Consider the following 27,208-nt stretch of genomic DNA (forward strand, 5'->3'; position numbering starts at 1 on the left):
GAGTAATTGAATATCGAGTTTCTCACTGCTCAACTACTGCCTCCAAATCATCTATAGCCAATTCATACAATAGCTAACTACTGGCTTTAAACATTTATAGCCAATTTATATAATAGTTATCGATAAACATATAGTACACTATCAATATATGGTGCCATCTGTCATACACACATTATATTTTGGAGCTCATGCTATAGCTGGCTTTGGAGCTTATGCTATAGCTGGCTTTGGAGCTTATGCTATAGCTGGCTGCAGATCCGTAGCCCGCTGCTCCTCTTTCTTCTCTTTTATCTACTCGATATGTGTTTATAACTGGCTTATAGTCTGCTATTATACCTGCCCTAATAGTCAAATATGAGTAGTATATTAATCAAATCTCTATCTTTGGGGAACTAATTTGTCATCTGCTATATTTAATTCTCTCCTGACTTTGACTTTGAGGTGTGATTAGATTAGATATCTTATCATTTTGGCGTATAATCCGGTAGTACTATACAGAGTGAATTTCTTCATCAAAATGGCACCAAGCCGTAGGAATACCAAGAAAAAATTGAAAGTCATCCACTCTGTTAATAGGTACTATGGGCCTGTTTAGACCCATTTGAAATAGCAAATGGCAAATAGTAAAAGTTTTGGTATGCAAAAGTACTAGTTGTTGTTTAGATGCATCTTAAAGTTTTGTCATTATAGCACTAAAGTGGGAAAGAGAAAGAGAGAGGGAGTGGTTCCAAAACACTTTTTGCCACAATTTGCCACTATGGACTAGCAAATGCCAAATTGCCAACTTTTGCTACTAGTGTTTAGATCCAAAATGGCAAAAAGTGCTTCAAAGGATCTAAACAGGCCCTATGGCTTTCTCGATCTGTTTTGGAAACCAGGTTGTAAGTAATTAGATATCTGTTCGTAAGCCTTATAAATATTACTTTATTCGTTTCACAATGTAAAACTTTTTACCATTGCTTACATTCATTTAGATATTAATAAATCTAGACATATGTATATATTTAGATTCATTAACATCTATATGTATGTGGAAAATGCTAGAATATCTTACATTGTGAAACGGAGAGAGTACTTTCAAACACGTATCATAGTGTATATATATTTGATCGGGCTCCTATTTCTAAATCTAACTCGCTAACTCGAGGAGCGGATTCCGGATTGGAGCCGTGGAGCAGCCCGAATCATTCTAGTTTATTTTTTCATATTACTTTAGCTCATGCAGCTTTCTTTTCAACTAGAGCTATAACTTTAGTTGAAATCCAGCTTTAAAAAAAAGAAATCCAGCTCTAAAGATAGTGAAGCTAGGTTAGAGCTCTTGAGATGGGCTTGCCGATTTAAGCAAAACTTTTTTTTTTCTAAACAAGAGTGAGATTCAAGCTCATTTCGAGATGAATCCCCACCCACGAATCCGACCGTCCATGCGGTCGATCCAACTCTCCAGATTCCCCTACGCACGAACCGACATAACCAACCAAATGGGCCGAGGCCCACACCGCAACCGAAGGGGGGCCGGCTCATTGGACTCCTCCGCCCATCGCCCATTTCCACCCACCCTCGGCCCCTCCTCTCCCACAAAGAAAACAGCACAAGCAAGCGAAAGCTAAAAGGAAAGGAGAGAGAGAAAGGGGAACACAGGAGGACACACTGCAGAGAGAGAGAAAGGGTCAGTCGGAATGGCGGAGGCGGCGAGCTCGAGCTCGGGCACGTAGCTCTCACGCCGCTCGCCGTCGTCGCTTTCCCCGGCGAGGCCGCCCGCGCCGGCCGCCGCCGCCGCCTCTTCTCCGGAGGCCGCCACCGCCTCCCCGCGCGGCGGCTCCGGGGTCACCCGTCTCGCCCCCCCCCTCTCCCGCTAGGGTTTTCTCGGATCCCGAATCGCCGTAAGCCACCACCCCCCACGACGACTTCTCTGGTTGTTTTGCTTGGAGCTCGAGCTCACGGGACCGCTGCTTTGGTCGGATTTGGGGATCGTGCACCTCTTTCCTATCTGGTGAGAAGCGATCAGTGTAGCGCTGCTCCCTCTTAAGCTAGGGTTAGTGCGTAAGTGGGAAAGTAAATTGTTTTGGGGGGAGATGAACTCGGGACATCCGGCTTCTTCTCTAGATAGTAGGTTTGATTGCGGTGTGCCGTGGAATTGCCTACCACGCCTGATAATTTTGGTATCCTGTGCGGAAAAAAAATTATGCGTATTAAAATAATTAGAATTTTTTTCCCTGAACCGTACACTGAGATATTTTTGGCCTGGTGCCATATTTGACAGGTAAATGCAATATCTAGCATGATCTGACTGGTTTTGTCCTGGATGTAGTCACTCGCTTAGTTTCTTTGTGAGTTTTTGCTAAAGGATGGGATCTCTTGCTTTTGGCGCTTTAGTTGATTGGTCTTAATAAAGCTTATTTCCATTCTTAAAAGTTGGAGCTATTCCATTGTATGCATGGGATGGTGTAGCTTGCAGTTAAGGCCCCATGCAGTGTTACATGTTTCCAGAAATACCAAATCTCTAAACTTTATCTGCACACGTAGTGATATTTCTTCTGTTTTATACAAAAACAGCTTGAATCAAAGATGGCTTATGCGTAACAGTGTAAGCAGTCTGATTCTTGTTATCGATTTAGCATCACATCTGTGGTGAGCAAGGAAAACCTAAAGCAGTTGTTTTGTTGAAGTCCTGATGTTAGTAGCTAACCTACAGCACCATATTGTTTATGATGTAATAATTTTCTACATTGCATTAATATTCTGCATCAGCTAAAAATACCCCTGAAATACCAGGCTATGGTATCTGTACACAATATATTCTGTATCTGATGCTTGAAGGCTGTAATTTTTATTCATTTACATGAGCTTCTACTTGGTTACAAAAATTAAATGAGCTATGATTTATTTCATTTCTCTTGGAATTATCTCACTCTGATGACAGGTAGTTTCACAAATGGCCTCATCCCAACAAGTTGAGCTTGAGGCTGCAAAGCTTCTTCAGAAACTCATTCAAGAGTCAAAGGATGAACCTGCTAAATTAGCAACAAAACTTTATGTGGTATGTTGCTCAGCTAGTTATGTAGAAGCTTAGGAGGATATGAAAAACTTTAAAACCAGACCATAACCTTTTTACTTAATTTGATCTTTCAGATATGCCAACATATGAAACTAAGTGGAAAAGAGCAGTCACTGCCATATCAGGTCATATCAAGGTGATTTTTTTTCTTTAGTTGTAGACTTTCTTTTTTTAAGAAAGAACTTGTTATCTATTAAATTCAAATACCTTATAGATTTTTCCATTTTTTGTGAGTCAGAGTTGTTTAAATGTTAAAACAAAAATTGCGTTGCTCCATTTGTTGTATCGTCATAATTGACATTCAAAATTGGTATTGTAGTTGTACTATACTTGTGTTAGAGTTCCACTTCATTTAATTTTATAGATGCTAACAAACTGGATTTTCACGCATCAGTGAAACATAAGTATGGCGACACTTGTGGAAACATTATATGTGGTGACGTCCTAGATGTGTTATGAGGTGTACTGATGCATAGGTTCCTTAAGCTATATCAGGTGACTGCCTTGATGTTAATAAGGAATACTCCCTCCGTTCCAAAATGATCATCATATAGTTTTTTTGAGGTTATTCCTAAATGATTATCATATTTGTGTTCATTCATTAAGTCTATTCGTTATTTGTGCATTGAAGTAAATGGACATTGGTGCATGCATCCATGCACACAAGTATTTATAACCCACATGCAATATCTTGATTTGCTATTGGCTAGGAAATAGTGGGGATGGTGCATGCATCGAGTTTGTTGCTAGAGTAAATATAATATGAGAGAGTTATTAGCTTTTCTTGGTCTTGGTGTACCTATGAAATATGTAGATCAATTTGGAATGAAGAGAGTAACACATTATGCTAAGATGTATGATGTGGGAGGCGCTCATCCTCCAACCTTCTTATTGAACCGATGAAAAAAATTGAATAGTTGGAGAGAAGTAGGTGGAAGATAGCAGCAAGGGCACGGTAGACTGATAGAGAACTGAACTAAAGCAGCAAGGCGGGAGGAGCGAGCTACTTTTACTTAGCTGGCAATTGGCATGTTTGTAGTGTAATATTATGTATCATGACCTTCCATGACTCTGTGGACATAACAAATTTGCGGCCAATGTTTCTGGAACGCCTCCTTTAGCAACTTTTGCCTTGGACTGCATTCCTTGGGAATAAATCATGCGTGTAGTGTTTTGAAGCCATTGTGCTTTCTCTTGTCCGCGGAATTGTGAAACACATGATTTTCCAAGTATGGTCATCTTGTATATTTTTTCTTAATGTAGTGTTTGTCAGTTTACACACACTCGTGCGCGCGCACACACAAAAACACAAAAGTTACTCACACTGTGTCTCCTTACTGGTTGGTGTCACGTAATTTATCACAAATGTGATCTACCTTATTTGTTCGAAATACCAAGTGAAAAGGTGCTGTGTCGAAATAAAGTTTTATCTGATTTTTCATAATTTAGACCTTAATTTTTGCCTCCACAATTCCAAACTTCTATTAACATTTGTCAACAGGGCCATGGAGACTGTTGTAAGCCAACATGGAATAGATATGGATGCGTTGCGATCATCGAGAATCCCATTAGCTGGTGGTCCACAAGCAGGAGATTCTAGTGGTGCTATGCCTAAGGATAAGGAGATCATTGGCAGTCAACCTCCCATGGTTGGTACTGATGCATCCCAAAGTAGTGCGCATGCTGGATTATGGAATTTTCCATCAGGTAACCAAGTAAATCAACATGGTAATCTCAGCCACCTGTTTTGGATTTATGAGTTTGACCTGATGATGCATTGTATTATATTGTCAGGTTCAGCAGATATGGCACGTCACAGTGCATCTATTTCAGGCAGGGTCCCAGCAGGACCAAATAGGAGCGATGTTGCAGGAGCTGATATTCATCAAGGCTCCATGTCACAGAAGAGTGGAAGATCCTCTGGAATGGAAAGCCCTGCCAGTCTGCAAATAGAGGATACTAGATCTATGAATTCACATGATTCTTTGAAGTCAGATGAAAAAACAAGCAAAAAATCATCTTCTAAGAGAAAAAGAGTGGATCCAAAAGCAGCAGGGGACTTGCATTCTGAAGACAACTCAAAATCAGATGCCATGTCTACCGGACAAAATATTAGAAAGGGAAAACAGCCTGGCAAAGCTGGTACTCAGGGTCAACTTTCCAGGACAGTCGAACACGATCCATCACATACATTACAAGTTGGTAATGCTCAGGTGCCACCGTTACCCAGTGGTGCACCTTTCTTTAGGGCTCACCAGGAAGGACCATCAGCTTCTTCTGCAAGGACTATAGACAAGACTAAACCATCAAATCCATTCACAATGGCACAAATTTCAAATTTTGCTGAAGGACTAGCTTCTGGCAACATTCCTGCTGAGTTGCAGAAAAGTATATTGGGAGGAGCAAATCTACTTAATGCTAGTTTTGGCTGGAACCAGAATGCACAAGGTCCAGTTATGAAGAATACTCAAGGGTCTGTTCCCAACCTAATGAGACCTGGTGTTAATGTCGAAGGTACTTCAATTAAAAAAGAATTACATAATAGTCTCACTAGAGACATTGAAATTCAAAAATTTACCTTAATGATTGTGCTTATGCTACAGGGAAAGTTAACTTAGGATCACAAGGAACTTTTAATTCTATGTCTGCATCACAAATGGATTACCCCACAGTTCCTCCTTATGTGTCTTCTTCCTTTGGAGGTGGTCCACAGTATCTTGACAAAGGGAAAGACTTGACTTCAGGCAATACTGGCAGTGAACTAAATTCTTCTAAAGCTGGAGCTCAGCTGGGGATCATGCATGTACGACCTTTAGCTTAATTTTAAATATCCTTATGTTAAAAGCTTGTTCTTGCATGCTGTTTTCGAGACACTGTGACTTATATTTGGGGGAGAAATCCTTGTTAGTGAAATGCAAAAATCTTGTTCCTGTGCTCGCTTGTTCTAGATAAATTCCTCTGGGATATTTCCTTCTTTTTTATTTGTAGACATATTGCAACATATTTGGCAAACCATGAAGGGTGTGGTATTCATTTCCGTAAACTTCTTGTTGAACTTTGCACAAAAAGTATTGTTTGCACTTTAGTAAATCTCCTTCTGTAGCCAGTTTTAGAAACACTTTTGTTTGGTCATACAGTCATCTTTTCATTGATATGTGTATCTCCATTGGTTGACTTAATATTTTAGATGCATTTTGACACACAAATGCGGTATAACTTTCAGGGCAGTCCAATGCAAGAAAGGCACGGAATTGTCAGAGCACCTCAGAGAGCTGGTTCATCTCAAATGTCTCAAACCTCTCCCAGCATTCCATTCAAAGAGCAGCAGTTGAAGCAGCTCAGAGCGCAGTGCTTAGTATTTCTTGCATTTAGGTCTGCACACCCTTCCATATCCTAATTTGTGTCTTGTTCTTTGACAGAATACATCTATGCTTAATATTGAAACCTCATCTCTGTAGCACTCATATCGGCTGTACTTCCTTGTAGAAATAATCTGCAGCCCCGGAAGGTACATCTTGAAATTGCTTTAGGTGTTGGTCCCCCTGCTTCAGAAGGTAAAAACTAAGAATAGAGCAATATTGTGTGAGCTGTCTGCTTTGTCAGTCTTGATGAATCTATGCTTGAAAAACAGGTGGCAGTGCAGGTCAGAGAGGTAGTGAGAGCAGAATGGCTGATGGTTCTGGAAAGGAAAATGGAAACAGCCAGGAAAACCCTGCTATTTTTGGTAGGCAAAGTGATATTTCTAGACTTCAATCAACATCTACAGGCAGTGTTGCGGATGTTGATTCCGCATCAAAGGACCCAGAAATTGTTAAAAAGAAGATCAAGATAGCTGAACATGAGAAATCATTTGAAGCAGAAAATATCCAGCAAACCGTTCCTATACAGGGAACTGATTCTGAAATGCATTCTCAAGAAACGATATCTCCCATGCCATCTGGGCAACTGCATTACTTTCAGGGAGATACAAGAAAAACTACCCCTGAGATCTACAAGGCTGATGCAGAAAATTTGAATAGGAACTTAGGCTGGGTAGGAGGCCAGGGACCATCTCCTTTGGGTGGTAATAGGCATACTAGTATGGAAGTTGGCCTCTTGGCCAAAGATGAAGTGTCCAAAGAACCATTTGCAGTTTTGAGGCCTCATCATATGCCTGTTGATGGTAGCAACCACAATTTATCTGGAAAGGATCAAACTCCTGAGACAGCTGGCAATGAAATTGATAATGGTAGCCACATGGGAGAGATGATATTTGAGCGATCTGCAGATGAAGGAGACGAAGATCTTTCTGAGCAAGATGATTTACCATTATCTCCTCCGAAGTACACAATGACTGATAAATGGATTTTGGATCATCAGAAGAGAAGATATGAAGAAAACAAAAGGAAGGCATTAGAGTTACAGAAGGCACACAGGAGAATTTCAGCATCCTATGAGAAGCTAAAGGTCACTCCCTACTTTTCTCACTTTGAAATCCTGGAAATTGAAAAGCACACTTTTGAAATGTCACACGTCTATAAATTATTGTTTATGTTTCATGTATACAAGATTGTTTCCAAAGTACAGTCTTTTCCTCATGTGTTGTGATTTTTTTAATACAATGGACATCTCGATTTGGTGCACATGTGCATGTGTTATGCTACCATATTCAACACACTGTAAGTCTTAGTTGAAAACTTCAATTCCTTCTGTTTTCTTCAGGAAAATGTTAGTTCATCGGAGGATCTTTCTGCAAAAACAAAGAGTGTCATTGAATTGAAAAAGCTTCAACTTCTCCAACTTCAACGTCGTGTGCGCAGGTCTGCCTGTCATGGACACCATGAACTTTTAATTTCTCTTCCTACCAGACTTTATGTTTCTGTGGCTATATTTCCCCTGTTTTGATTTCTTCTATTTGGCAGTGAATTTTTGCAGGACTTTTTCAAGCCTAATACTACTGATTTGGACCGCATAAAATCAGTAAAGAAACATAGACATGGACGTCGTGTTAAACAGCTTGAAAAAATTGAACAGAAAATGAAGGAAGAAAGGCAAAAGAGAATTCGTGAGAGACAGAAGGAATTCTTTGCTGATATAGAGGCCCACAGGTTGGATTGAAATCACGACCCACTCCTTTATCTTTAGTTCTTCTTACTTTTAGCCAATGTTTTAAGTTATCTGTACCTGGTCTTTAAGTATTTTGTAGAATACATGTACTACCTAATAGTTTGGGGGTGTGTCTGTAATGCAGCTGCTTTCTAGGAATAGTACCGTTTTAATTTTCCTGTACAGGTTCTTTAGAGCAATGACTATAGAAGAAATAGTTTTCTAGAAGCTGCGCTCTGAACATTCCAGTTGCATAGCCATTCTAAGATTGCCCTTGCCCTTTATAAATTGAACCTGGCTAAGCTAAAACTGAAAGAAGTTGACCCAGGAGGAGTTGGTGGTTTACTGAAAAGAAACATATTTATACAAAATAGACCAGAATATTTGTTTCAACCAGCAATTACCTTGCAAGTTATGAGCTTAGTATGCTCATAGTTTATGCTTGTTAAATATTTTACCTATTAAACTGCAGAGAGAAACTGGAGGATAGCTTCAAGGTTAAGAGAGAACGCTTGAAGGGTTTCAATCGGTACGTAAAAGAGTTCCACAAGAGGAAAGAGCGAATTCATAGAGAGAAGTTAGACAGGATCCAGCGGGAGAAGATCAACCTGCTTAAGAATAATGATGTTGAAGGATATCTTAGGATGGTTCAGGTGAGTGTTGGTTGCTTTCTTTTGACTTCCTTTTATATTTTTTGGTTAATCCTTCGTATTTCTTAATGTTTGTTGGACTAAGTCAAATTCTAATAAACATTAATATCTCTAGGATGCAAAATCTGATCGTGTTAAGCAACTTCTGCGAGAGACTGAGAAATATCTACAGAAGCTTGGTGCCAAACTACAGGGTTCCAAATCGATGGATGGCCGTGTTTCATATGCTTCTGATAGCACAGCAAATGATATTGAAGATGAGAGCTACCAGCCGCAGGTCTGTTCATTACCTTTTGCTCTTGAGTCTTGATTAGATGCATTTTCCTGAAGAATCACCTAACTGTATTTTCTTCTACAGCATTATCTAGAAAGCAATGAAAAATACTATCAATTGGCCCACAGGTATTTCTACATCATTAATTGGATAAAATTACATGCTTCAGTTTATCATACAATAATGCTTTAGTGTTCATTATTTTCCCTTAGCCTTTCTAATTCTTACATAATTGCCTCCATTTTCTAGTGTAAAGGAGGTCGTGAACGACCAACCTTCTTATCTTCAGGGTGGGAAATTGCGAGAGTAAGTTTCACTGCCCATTGTTGCTACATACTTCCTCCGTTTCACAATGTAAGTCATTCTAGCATTTCCCACATTTATATTGATGTTAATGAATCTAGACATATATATCTATCTAGATTCATTAACATCAATATGAATGTGGGAAATGCTAGAGTGACTTACATTGTGAAACGGAGGGAGTATATTCTAAGTGTGATCTATATATTCTTATCTTTCACATTTTTGCTTCTATTACTTCTTTTATCATCCACCACACATTTTTTGTGATCAGTTGCTTGCTTGCTTTATTGCAGGTACCAGATGAACGGCTTGCGTTGGCTGGTTTCATTGTACAATAATAATTTAAATGGAATTTTAGCTGATGAAATGGGTCTTGGCAAAACAGTGCAAGTAAGATCTAGTGCAGTGCCACTAAGCATTTCCTGTTGGCCGTTATGTTACTTGGTGAAAACAATTACCTTAATTCAACTTGTGTTGCCTGCTTTTCTACTTTGGCAGGTAATCTCTTTGTTATGCTACCTCATGGAAACAAAAAATGACCGGGGGCCATTCCTTGTGGTTGTACCATCTTCTGTTCTTCCTGGATGGGAATCGGAGCTCAACTTCTGGGCACCTAGTATAAATAAAATTGCCTATGCTGGCCCTCCAGAAGAAAGGCGCAAACTATTCAAGTAGGTTTTAAATTCTTCCATCTGATCCATGATTTGCTTTATGTTAATATTTATTCACTTTAGTTTTTTTTTTCATTCCAGAGAGATGATTGTACATCAGAAATTCAATGTTCTTTTGACAACGTACGAGTACTTAATGAACAAGCATGATAGGCCAAAACTAAGCAAAATACAGTGGCATTACATAATTATCGATGAAGGACACCGTATAAAGAATGCATCTTGTAAGCTTAATGCTGATTTGAAGCATTATCGGAGCTCTCACAGGCTATTGTTGACAGGAACACCTCTGCAGGTTTGACAGTTTGCACTTTCTCTGTCTATTTTAGTTCAATAACTTTTCTTTTCAACTCAAGCCTGTTTCAATTGTTTGTTTGCCTGGTCATACAGTAGTCTCTACATGAAGTATGTGTTACTTAATTATCTGCATTTTGCTTTTCTCTCTATCACTTGTTGCTGATTTGATGCTCTTTTTCTGTGAAGAACAATCTTGAGGAGCTATGGGCACTTTTGAATTTTCTGTTGCCTAATATATTTAACTCATCAGAAGACTTCTCTCAGTGGTTTAACAAACCATTTGAAAGTAATGGTGATAGCTCAACCGAGGAGGTAAGGCTTCTATGCCTTGTTTTTTCTTTTCTTTTTGGTGTGTGTGAAAGGAGACTTTTTTTTATATCATGGGGCCCTTGATTCTGATTATATTTCATGCTTGAAGGCCTTACTGTCGGAGGAGGAAAACTTGCTGATCATAAATCGTCTTCACCAAGTTCTTCGTCCTTTTGTACTCCGAAGACTTAAGCATAAGGTCTTTGATTTTGTTTGGAATGTTAATGCCTCTTTTGAGATTAGTTACATTTTAGCAGTTCACCGTGCAACTTATTCGACGAGTGTAAAAAATAATTACATATTGTGCTTTACTCGTTGAATGTGCAATATCAAACTGAGGCACTATGGAGCACCAACCTTCTAGATTTAGTGTATTTATTGTACATGTTATATGATTTATTAGTCTGTACACTTCAGGTTGATCAGTAGTGTTTGCAATTGGCAAGGGATTAACACATTCTCCTTTCCAATTCCCTAATATGCTATGTTTAGTTGCATGAGATTGCTTCATTCACCCTTTTGATTATATTAAGGTTCAGTTGTGTTCTGTGATATGTGAAGGCCTAAATATGCTTCCATAATTATGTATTGGTGTTCCTCAAAGCGATACACTGATGTTGAACTGGTACGTACATCATGCACATAGTGCATTATTTTTCATGTATTTTCTTTCCTTCAGGTTGAAAATGAATTGCCGGAGAAGATTGAAAGACTTGTAAGATGTTGGCCATCTGCTTATCAGAAACTTCTAATAAAAAGGGTGGAGGAAAACCTTGGTGGAATTGGAGCAGTTAAGGTGCATACCTTGTGACCGCTCAAAAGTTGTTTCTTTCATTTACTCTACCTTTTCACTTGCTAAATATTTCCAAGGTTTTCGTCGTAAGATACCACTTCATATCCTGTAGGTCCGCTCTGTGCACAATACTGTTATGGAATTGAGGAATATATGCAATCATCCATACCTTAGCCAACTTCATGTTGAAGAGGTAGAACACAACTCTGCAATCCTGCCACATTTTTTTTTGTTTTCTTCTGCTTATCATCAGCCTTTTTGTTATTTCTGCAGATTGAGGGTTATTTACCTAGACACTACCTGCCATCAATTCTGAGGCTCTGTGGAAAACTTGAGATGTTGGATAGATTGCTGCCCAAACTCAAAGCCACTGGCCATAGAGTAAGTGAATTTTAACGCGGTTGGTTGCACCACATGATGCCAGATCTACTAGTTTCTGTAGACGTTCTATTTTAGCTGCAAGTTTATCTCGTTTCTATTGTGCCTTTGTTTTGTTCTTTTGCTATAATTTCTGATTGACCAACTTCAATTACAACCATGTAGGTTCTGCTTTTCTCTACAATGACAAGATTGCTTGATGTAATGGAGGATTATCTTGTATGGAAGAAGTATAAATACCTCCGATTGGATGGTCACACTTCTGGCCAGGAGAGAGGAGCTCTTATCGACAAATTTAATAATCCTAATTCTCAAGCTTTCATTTTTCTGCTTAGGTACGTGAACTACATAGCAATACTTGGAGGATGTATTTTGTGCATTAATGAATCTTTGTTTGCTAAATTTTATATTATTTGAACTTCGACTCTTATTAATGAGTGGATATTTTAGCTCTTAAAGTTTATTTCCTACCCTGTTTTCCACAGTATCCGAGCAGGAGGTGTTGGTGTTAATCTCCAAGCAGCCGATACTGTCATCATATTTGACACTGATTGGAATCCTCAGGTAGCTAGAATTCTTCCAATGATATCATTCAGGAATTTATTCTTTAAAAACCTTTCCAAATAACACTTTCCCTCTATTTTCAGGTTGATCTGCAAGCACAAGCTAGAGCTCACAGAATTGGTCAGAAGAAGGAAGTTCTTGTTTTACGTTTAGAAACAGTAAGGATTTCTTCATTATTAGGAGTATCTTGCAGTCCATTTATCACTTGATTATCTGGGAATTGAAGAGAACAAATAACATTTGTAATGTTAGCTTGGAAAGAAAGAGAATACTTTCGCCATTTGGGCTGCATTATATTTTTGACCTGTTCATTCCATTATGTTAGAATTTGAAAACTTTTCTGTGCTGCTTTATGGAGTCTAGTTCTAGGAGTCTTTGCTTGCTCGAGTAATATAATGCTGTTAACCCCCAAAAGAGTTTATTTCAACTAACTGCTATTTTTGGAAGGTAGATAAACACATCTTTCAAAAAAAAAAAAAACCAGTACAGGCCACAAATATTTTAAAATGCTATATGAATCTTTTATCTTCTGATATAATTGGGCCTGGATGGAATGTATTTATGATTGTATGATGACCAAAAGAAATAGGTACTGCTTGTTCTTTCCAAAACGAAGACTTCCTTTGGAGCAAAGAAAAAAAGAATTCTTTCACTCCAAACTACAACAATTCAATTCTGCCATTTGTTTCTGACTTGGATACCCTTGCCAAATATAAGGTCCAAACAGTGGAGGAGCAAGTCAGGGCTTCAGCAGAGCATAAATTAGGTGTTGCTAATCAGAGTATTACAGCTGGATTTTTTGACAACAACACAAGGTTAATTCTTCACTCACTTTAAAGATTTAACTTCTCTACATCCCCTTTTCCTTTCCATTATACCATGTCTATGGGCACCAATTTCAGTGCTGAAGATCGGAGAGAGTATCTTGAATCACTGCTACGTGGGGGTAAGAAGGAGGAAGCAGCTCCAGTGTTAGATGATGATGCTCTCAACGATCTTCTTGCTCGGAGGTAAGACTGTATTTTGCTGTTAGTACATATGTCACGACCGGGGCATGATCATTGTTAATACTAGTCTGTGACTAATTGCACCACATTTCCCTCCTTGCAGCGAAGATGAGATTGATATATTTGAATCTATTGACAAGCAAAGGAGAGAGGAAGAAATGGTACACAAAATTTGTATATAATTCTTCATTTTGATATTTTCTCTGTGCTAACTTCAGTTCCCCACCTCTTTTGTGCATGTACTACTTCTCTTCTAATGGAATTTGATTCTTGAATAGGCTACTTGGCTAACAGTTGTTCAGAATAGTTCAACTAGTGGGCTCGATCCCTCTGTAATGCCTTCTCGTCTTGTAACTGATGATGATCTGAAGTCATTCTGTCATGCTATGAAGATATATGAGTCATCAAATATAAAAAGTGTGAAGGTTGTAAGGAGGAAGGGTGAGCTTGGGGGTCTTGACACACAACATTATGGAAGGGGCAAACGTGCTCGTGAGGTCAGTTGCACATTAATCTTTTGTACACAACTTGTTTTGGGGGGTACAATCTATTTTTATCCGTTATAACTATTTTTTGATTCCCATTTTCACCCTGAACTAAAAAAATGTTATTTATGCCCTCAACTTTGAAGACTGGAAAAATAGCATGCTAAACCCTACTCCATAGTGATTTTGCTTGACATGGCAGTGAAGTTTGCTGATTTGATCTCTTCTTTGGTAAATTCCATTGATGTGGACACTAAGTGGTGTCCACGGTAGCAGAACATGCATAAACAGGAGCAGTCATGTCAACAAAAATCACTACAGAAAAGGGTCTTCCTAGTGTGTTATTTTTCTGGTTTTGGAAGTTGAGGGTGAAAAATACTATGTAATTGGTTGTTGATTTCAGTGTTAAAAAATGAATTTCAGGAAGAGTTTAAGGGCCAAAAAAGCAATTTTTTTTAAAAAATCAACATGAAACAGTAGGGGATGACCCATTGTAAAGTATATATATAGACTTTGTGCAAAAGTCTGCAACACCTAACATGTGTGGAGGCCTGTATGGCCAGAAAAAAAAGATATCAACTAAAACTAGACTACAATCTTGAATAAAGTTTAAGAAATAGGAAACAAATGGGTGAAGAGGTGAAATTGAGTTATTCTGCAGCCACCTCGAGAAGTGTGGAAAGAATTTCTTAGAAGCTCTGTCATTTAGGAGAATCATGTTGGCTAGAAGCAATCTCTTCAATCTGTTTTTATTTGGAGGTGCTTTGTTCAATATATACAGACGTATCACTTTGTTATTGGTTGATATTCTGCTATTCTAATTTGGGTATAATCCTTGTAGGTTCGCTCTTATGAGGACCAATGGACTGAAGAAGAATTTGAAAAGCTTTGTCAGGTTGATTCCCCCGATTCACCTCAACCTGGTGGTATATCAAGGGATGCAGATGTCCCTAAAGTGGTTAAGTTGGAAGTACCTCCAGAGAGTTCAAAAGAACCAGAGCAAGCCAAAAAAGAGCCAGCTTCTTCTGTTGGAGACTCCCCGCCTGCTAAACGGCGACGAGGTCGACCCAGAAGGTCTGATGCTTCCTTATCTCCTGTTACAGCTCCACCAAATACTGGCAAACAAGAGGCAGGAACTATAATTGATGGCAGTTCTTCTGCACCAACTACTACCATTCATTCGGTTGCTCCAGATGTTACCATTGATTCTACTGCACTATCTGCTACGGGCAATCCAGATGTTGGTACTGAGATTAAGGGTACTACACCAGATGGTACCATCAAACCAGTAATTTGTACTGACAATAAGGGTACCGCATCAATTGCTGTTTTGGAAGGGTCTAATGCAAAGGAGGTTGGTATACCAGCACACAGTGTTCATGAACCTGTATCCAGTTCAGCACCTCATCCACCAACCCCTGCTACATCTAGAGGTAGAAAGACCCAGGCAGGAGAAACACCTCGCAGGCGAGGCCGAAAACCAAAGTCTCTTGCTGCTAGTGCAGGAGATGTTATTCTAAGTCCTGTGGTTGCAGTTGGTAGTGGAGAAGCATATGCGAGTTCTGTGGTTTCATCATATCCTCAAGGGAATGTGTCCTCATCACATGCAAATGCTATGGCAGGTTTGCAGAAGGATACAATCATATATAAACCTGCTGCATTATTGCCAGAAGGAGTTAAAGGCACTCTAACCCCATCTGGAGGAGATAAAGATGAAATGGTTAAGACACCTCTGGCAGAAGACATATATGCTGGAACTGTAACTACCTCAGGAAATGCCAACTCACAGCTGCCAATGATAGCTCATAATGAAAATGCTGGATTGGTTCAAGGGGGCACTGATCAAAACTTGTCCGTAGCTACACCTACCATACCTGTGGTTTCAGAAGGGTCAACAAAAATATCAGAGGTTGTGGTTGCGGATAAACCTGCTGAGAAGCAAGGTGCTCGTCGCCGCAGAAAGAAAACATCTGGTACTGGTAGTGAGGACACTGGGGTGAGCACTAGGCAAAGAGCAGCTAGCAGGAGATTGTACGGTATTGGTACCGCTGATATTGCAGGTACTGACATGAGCACAGGGGAGAAAATAGGAATAGTGAAGGAAATAGATGGTAGTTGTCAAGATACTTCTAAGGGATTACCAAATATTATCTCTCCATCATATGAGAAATCTGGATATGACTCTCAACCAAGTACGCCGATAGCTGTTCCTATTAACGAGGCTGCACTTCCTAGTGGATTCAGCGAAGCCCATGCTACTCATTCTGAACTACATCCTGCCAGAGAATCCATTAGTTCTGTTGGCCATGAGAAACTAGCAGGTGCGCACTTGGAAGCACCTCCATCTGTTTCATTCCAGGCTCCAGTGCAGCATGAGACACGGAAGGATTATGTGGGAGTACATTCTGAAGTCGCGACTACTCATCCGGAAACAATTACTACCCACTCATCAGTGAATCCTGTTATTGATCATAAACTAGCAAATGTCCAATTTGAATCACATGCTTCACTTCATACTTCGGGCAAGGATATCACCACAATGCCATCCGAGGTCGATAGTGGTGCTCCGAGCAAGGCACCAGGTAGGAGGAGGAAAGGTTCAGCTCGGGAACCCCGCACCAGAAGTAATTCTGCAACAGCTGCATCTGAACGTCGTGCTCGACTTGCTGGATCAAAGCAGCCAGATGATATTAAAATGGCAGAGATGTCAGGAAACCCCAGCACTGCAGTCTGCTCTTCTACACAGCAACAGGAAGACAACACTTTGAAAGCTGCGCATGCTACTGGTTCTGTTGGTGAAGAACAGAACAATGCTGAGAATCGTGTGCGTGAAGTGTCAATGCCAGCAGGCATATTGGAGGCAAAGTTAGAGCTGACTAAACAAACTGACCAGGCAGGTACTGATGAAAAAAGTGCCGCCTTGAGCACGCAAATTCCAGCATTGGATGAAAAATCAGGAGAAAGAGAGCTTCCTGGAGGTGATGTGCCCCCCACCCCCCCCCCCCCCCCCCCCCCCCCCAAAAAAAAAAAAAACACGCATGCACACATGTGTGCACTCACACCATTGCAAACTGTTTTTCTTGATCCATATGGGAAGAGTAGTGTGCTCTTTGCTGTTGCCTTTCTTTGTTCAACAGTAAAACTTAGATTACAGTATTCATGGTGAAATCTATGTTTTTTTTTCAGGTCATAATTCAGAGCAGGAACAAGAGATGGTTTCGGCAGCAAAATCAGCATCTGCAAATGATGAGGAGCATAAGGTGCATGAAGTACATCAAATAATTGCTGATCACAATGCACTTCCATCTAGTGCACAGTACACTCTTCAGGATAAAATTGATAGCAGTGCGGATGCGGGCCTGGTCCCTTGTGACAAAATTGCTAGTGTGGTTATTGCAGTAGATGACCAAGACCCTAGCAATGCCTCAGATAAGGATGCTCCTGCCTCCACAGAAGATGATGGAAATGGTCTGCAAAGTGAATGTGTTCATGTTGATTTGGTTCTGGCTAAGCAAGATAATACGAAAGTTGAAGATACGCAAAAGTCGAATCAACCAGCAGAACAAGGGGAAAGCTTGGAGATGACTGGGTCTAAATTTAGATCGGAGACGAGACTGGAAAAAACAGAAGAAACCGTGGATAAGAGTGGTGGTGACAATCTACCAACTATTGAGAAAAATGATGATTCTCCCATAGAAAGGTCATCTCCTTCAGCAGACAAAATTGCCCAAGTAGCATATGGGGGTGAAGCAGGAACTGAAACAACTACGGTGGAGGCCGTTTCTGCTATGAATTCTGATGGCTTACAGGATGTTCGCAATGCCTTGTCCACCCATGGCTTATCAACCAATGATATTACTGTTGCTTCGGAAGAACACAGGGATCCTGAGAGTCATTTGTCTGGTGAAGTGTCAATGTCAGGTGGATCCTCAGAGCTCAAGTTAGAATCGCTAAACCAATCAGAATCTGCTTGCCAGTCTGGTGAAGTAACTCTGGAAGATACACATGCCACCTTGGACATTCAGATTCCTGCATTGATTGAATCAGAAGAAAAAAAGTCACCTGGAGGCGATGTGCATGGTACTCTCTCTCTCTCTCTCACACACACACACACACACACAAACAAAATATTGAAGATTGTGCACAAACACTGTATTTTTTGTTCTTGATATAGCTTATGTGACCTGCCATGTGTGTTGATAGAGTTGATTTGCTGTATGCAAAACTCTGAAGCATTCAAAACAGTTCTTAATTGCTGTTTACCTAATCTCTGTACAGGTAGTGAAGAACAACACATGCATGAAGTACTTCATAATACTGTTGATGGCTCTATCTCTCCATCCAATAGGGAGCAGGACAAGCTGCAAGTTCATATTGATACTAACACTGACGTAGACATTCCTAGTTCTGACAAGGACCATTCTACTGATATTGTTTTAGCAGGTTGCCAAGCCCCTTGCGATGCCTCAGGTAAGGATAAGCTGTCCACCTGTGATGCCTCAGGTAAGGATATGGCTGCCCCTACAGACGATGATCTCAATTGTCTGCAAAGTGAAGATACTGTCATTCCTGTGGCTGATGCTAAGGACGAGACTATGCTAGTCAAAGCTATTCAGAATGACGAAATGTCTATGGGCTCTTCTCATGGCTTACCTGCTACCATACAATCAACTGATTCAGATCGTCTTGCAGAAGAAGGGGAGAGTGCAGAAATTACTGGCTCTAAATTTTCATGCGGGATGGAACAGGAGAAAATGGAAGAGCCCTTGGATAAGAGTGTCACTGACAATCAAACCAGCAGTCAGATAAATGATGGTTCAAACAACATGGATTCACAAAAAGTGGATAGTTCTTTGCAAGCAGCCGATGGTGGTGATCTTTTGGTAAGTAGAGGAACCAGTGTTGAAACCACCACTGCTATTAATACTGATGCGTCAGATGAAAGTATCAGTGTGTCCACTCAGTCCGTCAAAGAGGCTAGCACAGTAGAAATTGGTGCATCTACTAATGACATAGCTCCTGCTTGTGAATTAAGAAAGGATTTTGAGTCTCATGTATCTGGTTGTGTGTCAAAGCCAGTAGGATTGTCGGAACTCAGGTTAGAAGAGCTGAGCCAAACAAAGTCTGTTTCGCAGTCTATTGTAGCAAATGCTGAAGAAACAAGTACCAGGTCTGACATTGAAACTCCTGCAATGGATGCATCAGAAAGTAAATCACCTGAAAGCGATGTGCATGGTACTCTCTCTCTCTCTCTCTCTCTCTCTCTCTCTCTCTCTCACACACACACACACACACACACACACACGCTCATGCATATAAGCACAGCGGATACTTCAGATTCTCCACAAGCACCGCCGATCGGTAGTCTTGATACAGCTAATGTGCATGCTTCATGTTTTGCTAGAGTTGAGTGAAAGGGTGGAGTTCATGGGACCAACGCCAAGTGCAAATGAGAAGAGTATGCTCTTCTATAATTATTTTTTGTAGGTCATTAGCAATACTGAGCCCAGTTTACTCATGCACATCTGTGCCTTTTCAGGTAATGAACTTCATAGTCAAGAACTAGTGAAGATGATTTCAGCTGCAGAAACAGCATCAACAGAAGGTGGCACTCTATTTAAAATTCTGAGCTAATTATTATACTTGTGCATATAAAATAATGCAATATCTGTACAGGTCATCGCGAAAAAGACACGTGTGAAGTAGATCATAAGATTGATTGCACTATATTTTCACCAATTGGGGATCAGGACACACGAAACAGAATTGATGGTGACACAGATTGTGGTGTGCCCTCTTGTCAAAGAAATGCAGCTTTTGACTCTGAAAATGAAGTCTCTGCTGAGATTAATTTAACAGGCAGCCAAGCACCTTGTGATGCCCCCAATAAGGCCACTCCTGCTCCCACAGAAGATGATCACAATGGTCAGGAAAGCGAAGATACTGTGATTGGTGCTGAGCAAGGCACTGTTGAAGTTGAAGCTATGCAGATTGATGGTATCTCCAAAAGCTATTCCAGTGATTCCCATGCCACTTTACAATCAAGTGACTCAAATCAGCTAGTGAACAGTGACTCAAAATTTGAATCATCAAAGAAACATGACAAAACAGATGAAACTTCCAATGAAAGTAGAGGTGACAATCCAACCCACAGTTGTACAAACGATGATTCCCATGATAAGAATTTAGTAGGATGTTCTCCTTCAGAAGACTTAAATGAGGACAATTCTGCCCAGTTAGCTGATGGTGATGATTTAGTGGGAAGTAAGGATACTACTGCTGCACACGCCAGTGGCTTAAAGGAGCTTACCTCTGGCAATTATGTTGCCTCATCTTCTAGCCATGTTGTTCAAGATGTAACATCCATCTCGAAAATGGAGTCTGTGCAGGCTGGTAGTGAGGAAATCTATCATGGCTACTCTGATGAAACCATCCATTCTGCTAGAATCAAACCAGTGGTTGGTACTGAAATTACGGAAAATGCTTCTGTTGCTTCTGCACCAGTTATTACCATCCAACCAGATATTGAAACTGAAGCTGGTGTTACTGCGTCTTTGACTGTTTTGGAAGGGTCTATAGCAGAGGAAGTTGATACACAAGTAGAAAGTGGCCATGATCTGGTCACTAGTACAGCCCCTCTTTCACCAGCTCCTTTACCCGGTGAGAGTCATGCGTGCACTGATGTATCATGTCCTGTGGCTGTGGAGGTATCAGAGACAAAGCTAGAGTCAGCAAACCACACAGCTAGCCAGTTAGGTGCAGCTTGTACAGAAACACCAAATGCCTTGTTGAACACTCTGATCCCTGCGTTACCTGAATCGGAGGAAACAAAACTTTCTGGAAGTGATACAGATGGTACTGTTTTTCTCTGACACAAACATAAATATTTGTTTTTCTCTTGATCTAGATGAGTTGTGTTCTGCGAACGTGCTTGTAGCCCAGTGGTAGAGCCTCCAGTAGAGGGGATGCTGACCCAGGCTCAATTGAACCTGGGTTTCGCACAAAAGAAAAAAAAACCTCGGTAGTCGTAGACGCTGGTAGAAGCTTGCTCCCCGCATGAGGTTGAGAGCGCCTGGTGGGGCGTCGTGTTCGGGGGGATTTTTCTTGACTTAGTTGAATGCCGCCAGCTATCTTAAACCCGCTGTTTGAGTTTTTTTAGATGAGTTGTGTGCTACCTACTATTACTTTTTATTGTTCAATAATAGCAAATGCTTGCACTAATTATGCACATATATGTCTTCTTTTTTCAGGAAAGACCATTATGGCAGAGCTTGCATCTTCCAGTGATGAACATGATAAGGTGCATGAAGTAGGTAATGAAACTGGTGATGATAATAAACTTCCATCTAGTGTGGCAGAAGATGCAGTGCAAGGTGAAATTGATGGCAGTGCTGACATGGACAGTCAAATAATTGCTGGTAGTTCCGAAGCAGAAATCAACAATTCTACTGTGGCTACTATAGCTGACAGCCAAATACCTTTTGATCCCTCAGATAAGGACACTCTTGCAGAAGATGGCAATGGTCTGCAACGTGAAGGTACTACTGTGGATGTGACTGGTTCTAAGGAAGATGATATGGAAGCTGAAGAGAAGCAGATGGATGATAGTCATTTGCCCGCTGCTTTACAATCAACTGAGTCAAGCCAGCCCACAGAACATGCTGCCCCCACACAAGATGATGGCAATGGTCTGCAATGTGAAGGTACTACTGTTGATGTGTCTGGTTCTAAGGAAGATATTATGGAAGTTGAGGAGAAGCTGATTGATGATATTTCCGGAAGCCCTTCTAGTCATTTGCCTGTTGCTTTAAAATCAACTGAGTCAAATCAGCCTGCAGAACATGCTGTCCCCGCAGAAGATGATGGCGATGGTCTGCAAAGCGAAGGTACCGCTGTTGATGTGGTTGATTCCAAGAAAGATGATATGGAAGTTGAAGAAAAGCAGATTGATATCTCTAGAGGCTCATCTAGCTTTCTGCCTGGCGCTTTAGAATCAGCTGAATTAAATCAACCTGCAGAACATACTGCCCCCACAGAAGATCATGGCAATTGTCTCCAAAGTGAAGGTACTGCTGTTGATGTGCCTTGTTCCAAGGAAGATAATATGGAAGTTGAAGACCAGTTTGACGGTATTTCTAGAGGCCCATCTAGCTTTTCTCCTGACACTCTAGAATCAGCTGAGTTAAATCAAGCTGCAGAACATGCTGCCCCCACAGAAGATGATGGCAATGGTCCGCAAAGTGAAGGCACTTCTGTTGATGTGGCTGGTTCTAAGGAGGACAATATAGAAGTCGAAGAGAAGATTGATGATATCTCTAGAGGCTCGTCTAGTCATTTGCCTGATGTTTTACAGTCGACTCCAAATCAGCGTGCAGAGCAAGAGTGTTTAGATAATAGTGATGACGTGAACACATCTGTTGTTTCCTCCCATGCCCCATTAAGTGGCCCCAAATTTACATGTGTGAAAGAACTTGAAAAGGCAGATGAAACCTTGGAAACGAGTGATGCCCAAGTAGCAGATGAAGTCTGTTTACAGACAAATGATGGTGCTCACAATATGGCTTCAGGAAGTTGTTCCACTTTAGAAGACAAAAACGAGGACAGTTCTGCCCAAATAGCTGATTGTGAAGATTTATTGCTAAGGAAAGGAACTACTGTTGATGACCTTGATGGCTGTGTCGAAGGTCACAGTGGCTTGTCCACCCATTCCAATGATGAAGTGCGCAACCTGGTAGAAATTGTCAAGGGTATGAATGATACTACTGCTGGCAGTGAAGTGCATGTGGATCCTGAAAGTCATGTATCTGATGAAGTGTCAATGCCAGTTGCACCATCAGAGCTCAAGGTAGAATTGAAGAACCAATCAGAACCTGCCTGTCAGTTTGGGGCAGTGATCGTCGAGGAATCAAATGTCAGCTTGGGCATTCAGACTCCTGCATTAGCTGAATCAGAAGAAATGACATCAGGAGGTTTCATGCACGGTATGCTCTTTTCTTTCAAAGTAGCACGGATGACTGTTATTCTTGATCCTTCAAATGTGTATCTTCCATGTTCTGCTAGAGTTCGAAGAACTGGAGGAGTGTATTCTTTTGTTTTTCCCTTTGGTTAGTACTGGCAGCTACTCAAGTGCAATTTTGCCTTTTCAGGTAAAGAAGTTTGTGCTTCAGAACAAACGAATATAGGTGCGGCTGCAGAACCTGCATCTACAAAAGGTTTGCTGGTTTAAAATTATGCACTATTGCAACCATTCCCTCTTAGATACTACCTCCGTCCCATATAAATTGCAATTCTAGCTAATTTAGGACATATTAGTAGGATTGAAAAATGACCACAATGACCTTATTTAATGAATCCAATAAATACACACATTCCATATATAAAATTGAGTAAAAGGAAATTTGAGACATCAAGTTAGAGATGTGATGGAAGGAATGGAGATTACGAGGAAATATGTTTTGATGTAATCAATTTGTTGGGTCCCACATTAGTAGAAATACAATTTTTATGGGACAATGGTTCAAAGGTAGAAATTCAATTTTTATGGGACGGAGGTAGTATATATTTTTTGTTCTGAACTTCTAAACTCTGACAAATATGCACACAAAAAAGTGGATGGCACATTGGCATTACACAAGTAGATTTGTCATCAAAAGTACTTCTAGACTACTAATATGTTTTTTACTTTTCCATACATATAATCTATACTACTTTAAAAGGTAGTAGTGGTGATGGCAGTAAATCTGTCTCCACTACCTCTATCACTAACGTATGGGCCCTATGTGTTGATGAAACTCCAATGCTCAATAAATTTAAACGATCCCCAAAATAACAATGTCTACACAAAATAATGTCCATATTATTTGGTAAGATCTTTACAATTATGTAGTGAAGGAATCAATATAGTTGAAGGGGTCAGAAAGAGCAGGTCTACATATTCTTTAAATGATGAGCGTGCAGTGCACATAGCATGATTTTTTTTTCAACGCATAGGCAATTTGCTAGTTAGAAAATAAATTGCAGATGGGTGTACGGGAGGCATTGTCTGAAAAGGCAATTAAAGGGGTACAGAGGTGGTAATTAATATATATGATCATGTTTACAATACTAAGTGTAGTTATTCATTAGTTTATCAATTTTCTATACAGATGATCATGATATGCATGAAGTTGATAAAGAGATTGTTCATTGTACAATATCTTCCCCCATAGGGGATCAGGAAAATCTGCAAGGTAACATTGATGGCAAGATGGACGTTGGCCTGGCGGCTTGCCAGACAGAGTCAGATTTTGTGAGTGGAAATGACCATTCTAGGGAGACTGATTTAGCAGGCAGCCAGGCACCTTATGATGCCTCGGATAAGGAAGATACTGCTGCTGATTTGATTGGTCCTAAGCAAGCCACTCTCGAGATCGAAAAAATGCAGATTGATGGTATTCCTGAAGGTCCTTCTAGCGTGCCTGCTGTTTTGCAGTTAACTGACTCAAATCAGCCAGCAGAACAAGAGAGATTAGAGAATAGTGACTCTAAATTTGCATCAACAAAGGACCAGGGCAGAGTGGATGGAACTTCCAATTTGAGTGGAGGTGATAATGCAAAGTGTAGTCTTACCAATGATGATTCTCAAACTGTGAATCTAGTAGGATATTCACCATCAGAAGACTCGAATGATGATGATTCTGTCCAAGCAGCTGATAGTGATGGCGTTCTGGGAAATAAAGAAGGTACTGATGATGTTATCTCTGCTGCATGTACCGATGATGTATCCATGCTGAAGACTGAATCAATAGATCGTCATGGTTCTGACGAAGTTGATCATTCCACTGCCCCGTCTGCTGCCATCAAACAAGAGAGTGGTACTGAAGTTACGTGTGACGCTTCTGTTCCTGTTTCTGAAAGCTCTATATCAAAGGAAATCGGTACATCGCCTGAGTGTGATGATGATCAAGTGGCTACAGCAGCACCTCATCCACCAACGCCATTATCTGATGCTACTGATGTATCTGCTGATGTGCAAATCCCAGCAGGAATATCGGAGGCAAAGCTAGAGCAGCCGAACGAAACGACTAGCCCGTCGGGTGCTGCTACTGAAGAAAATAATACTGTCGTGAGCACTCAGATTCCAACATTAGCTGAATCAGAAGATAGAACACCCGCCGATACTGCTATTCAAGGTACTCCATACAATGTTCTTCTCTATCCAGATTAGTGTATGCTCTTTGCTGTTATTTTCTGTACGGTGGCTCACATTACTCCCGCACATTATGTGTTCCCTTAGGTACTGAGGTTGACAGCGCTGAGCCAGCATCTGTAAGTGATGACGAAAACAAGGTTACAGCAGCTGATGATAGTGCACTCCCGTCTACTGGGCCAGAGGATACAGCGGACGATAAAATTGATAGCAGCGCTGATGCTAGTGAGAAGTAGGTTATGACAGACTGAGTATGTAAATGATCTCTCTCAAACCTAGTTGTAAATGTTACTGCTGAACTGATACAGCCCAACTACTATAGTGCCTTAGTTATAATTATTATTGCATCTTTTGCTAATATTATGTTAATTCCACCTGGTGCTTGTCGTTTTTTGTGAGTGGTCTTTAACTACTGATATCCAGCGGCCTGCTGGAATTGTGATGTCTGAATTGGTGGGGACTTGCAAAGAACCTGCAATCGGTAATCCTGTCAACCCTTGCTGCTGGGAGTAGGTAACTTGGGTAAACCTAGTTGTTGAAAAGTTCGTTTAACTTTGCGTGTAGGCCCTGTGATGTAGTGCAGGCTGTTGTCCCCTGAGATATCAAGCCGGATCAATAGGTTAACCCTTTGATCCATTGGTAACCCATTTTATTCGGCAAGGATTGTCCCTGTTGAACCAGTATAGTCGAAGGAACCTAACAATCAGTACCACCCTAATTAGTCGAGCAATGTGCAACCCAGGAATATCTCAAATAAATGAATGTTCACGTGCACTGTCGGATTTGTGGTGCAATCAAGGCCATCCTCTGCCTTCGCCCTTCGTGGTACAACGTCAAAGTTTGCCTTAGGTCGGTAGAGGGTACGGATCCTCCGGCGTATCCACCGTCCGGCTTAATTTTTACCCCGTTTGGATCCCTTCATTTGGGGCTGAATTAGATAATTGGATTTGAGTTCTTATGTTTTAGAAACACAGTACAAAGCTAACACTTACAACACGCGCATACTCATCCCTATAAACACATACACGCATACCCTATCTATCTCCAGGAGACTGGGCCGACATATCTTGATATTGACAAAGTCACCACGTGAGGGATGAACGCATACACGCATACCCTATCTCTATAAGTATCTCCAGAAGACTGGGTCGACATATCTTGATATTGACAAAGTCACCACGTGCGTCTTGCTTTAATGGTCAACCCATATAAAATGAGCATAAATTTTGAAAATAAGGAACCCTAAAGATCAAAATATTCACATGGTATGTTCTTAAGAGTATGGCCCTAACATATAGGGATTTTTTTTTTGAAACTATATTTTTTTCCAGTCTATAGGAATATACATATTAATAAAAAAATTAACAAAAATATACCGTAGTAAGGATGTGAACTCATGCGTCATATTAGGAATACGAGGTTGTGGTTTTGTACGTCCATAACAGACCTACGCGTACGAATACATGAGAGCTTGCTCAGCAGGACCCCGCTTCGCTATTCCCTCACGCGAGTTCGCTTTTCTCCCTAGGAATATCATGAGTTTGCACACTCACCGTGCGAACTCACCGCAAGTTCACATCCCCACTCCGCGGCAATGGTATATTTTGTCAATTCTTTTAAAACGTGTATATTCATGTAAAAAAATACATCGACTTTACATGCCTTATAGAGATGTCTCAAGTAAAGTTAAAAGTAGAAAAGATTAAATTGTTGTCTAAGATCAAATTTGTGTTTACATCTATTGGATTTGGAGATGCCCTAGCAACATCGGCGGACGGAATAGTTTGCCCATACGTGGACCACGTGGATGCCAAGTTTACCGACCCGGCCCCCTCACCATCACCAAATCACCATTTAAGTTTTTTTTTTTTAACTAGCTCGCGCTCTCTCCCCAAATCACACGCCCCCAACCACTACGGAAAGGTCAGCACAGTAGCACACACGCTCGCTAATTATGCAATCTTATTAAATTTCCTACTAATAATCATGGCTTAGTGCTACCCAACGACAAATCTGTCGCCTTCGTCGCCGTCTCAGTGGGACAATGGAGTGACTCACTTGCGGCTGCGGGCCCCACCTGTCGGACAGCGTCCTTATCTGCTGCGAGCTGTACACGCCGCGTTCGATTTGCAAATTACAAGAGGAA

The 27,208-nt window shown here is 40.7% G+C and overlaps 1 protein-coding gene across 5 annotated transcripts; it reads left to right on the top strand.

Moving 5' to 3' along the window:
- Positions 1-1,574: 1,574 nt before the first annotated feature.
- On the top strand, positions 1,575-25,420 carry LOC9267065 (chromatin structure-remodeling complex protein SYD). Of its 5 annotated transcripts, none has more exons than XM_015786972.3 (40): positions 1,575-1,880; positions 2,921-3,037; positions 3,130-3,191; positions 4,557-4,762; positions 4,850-5,569; positions 5,659-5,858; positions 6,279-6,427; positions 6,542-6,609; positions 6,687-7,501; positions 7,757-7,854; positions 7,957-8,142; positions 8,613-8,793; positions 8,906-9,067; positions 9,149-9,192; positions 9,314-9,370; positions 9,664-9,760; positions 9,869-10,041; positions 10,123-10,336; positions 10,525-10,650; positions 10,757-10,846; positions 11,327-11,443; positions 11,553-11,633; positions 11,714-11,821; positions 11,984-12,153; positions 12,304-12,382; positions 12,466-12,540; positions 13,100-13,197; positions 13,285-13,392; positions 13,493-13,550; positions 13,668-13,886; positions 14,716-16,852; positions 17,061-17,954; positions 18,153-19,109; positions 19,279-19,332; positions 19,414-19,479; positions 19,551-20,729; positions 21,125-22,855; positions 23,021-23,086; positions 24,020-25,045; positions 25,150-25,420. In XM_015786972.3, exons 2-40 carry the CDS (start codon positions 2,933-2,935, stop codon positions 25,296-25,298), a joined length of 13,125 nt encoding a protein of 4,374 aa, XP_015642458.1. In that variant the 5' UTR covers positions 1,575-1,880; positions 2,921-2,932; the 3' UTR covers positions 25,299-25,420. The 5 variants fall into 5 exon arrangements, with proteins under 5 accessions (XP_015642458.1, XP_015642455.1, XP_015642454.1 ...); XM_066311898.1 differs by having other exon boundaries at positions 1,760-1,880; positions 2,925-3,037; XM_015786969.3 differs by having other exon boundaries at positions 4,557-5,569.
- Positions 25,421-27,208: the final 1,788 nt, after the last annotated feature.

This window comes from Oryza sativa, chromosome 6 (genome assembly GCF_034140825.1).
Source record: "Oryza sativa Japonica Group chromosome 6, ASM3414082v1".
Classification (NCBI taxonomy): Eukaryota; Viridiplantae; Streptophyta; class Magnoliopsida; order Poales; family Poaceae; genus Oryza; species Oryza sativa.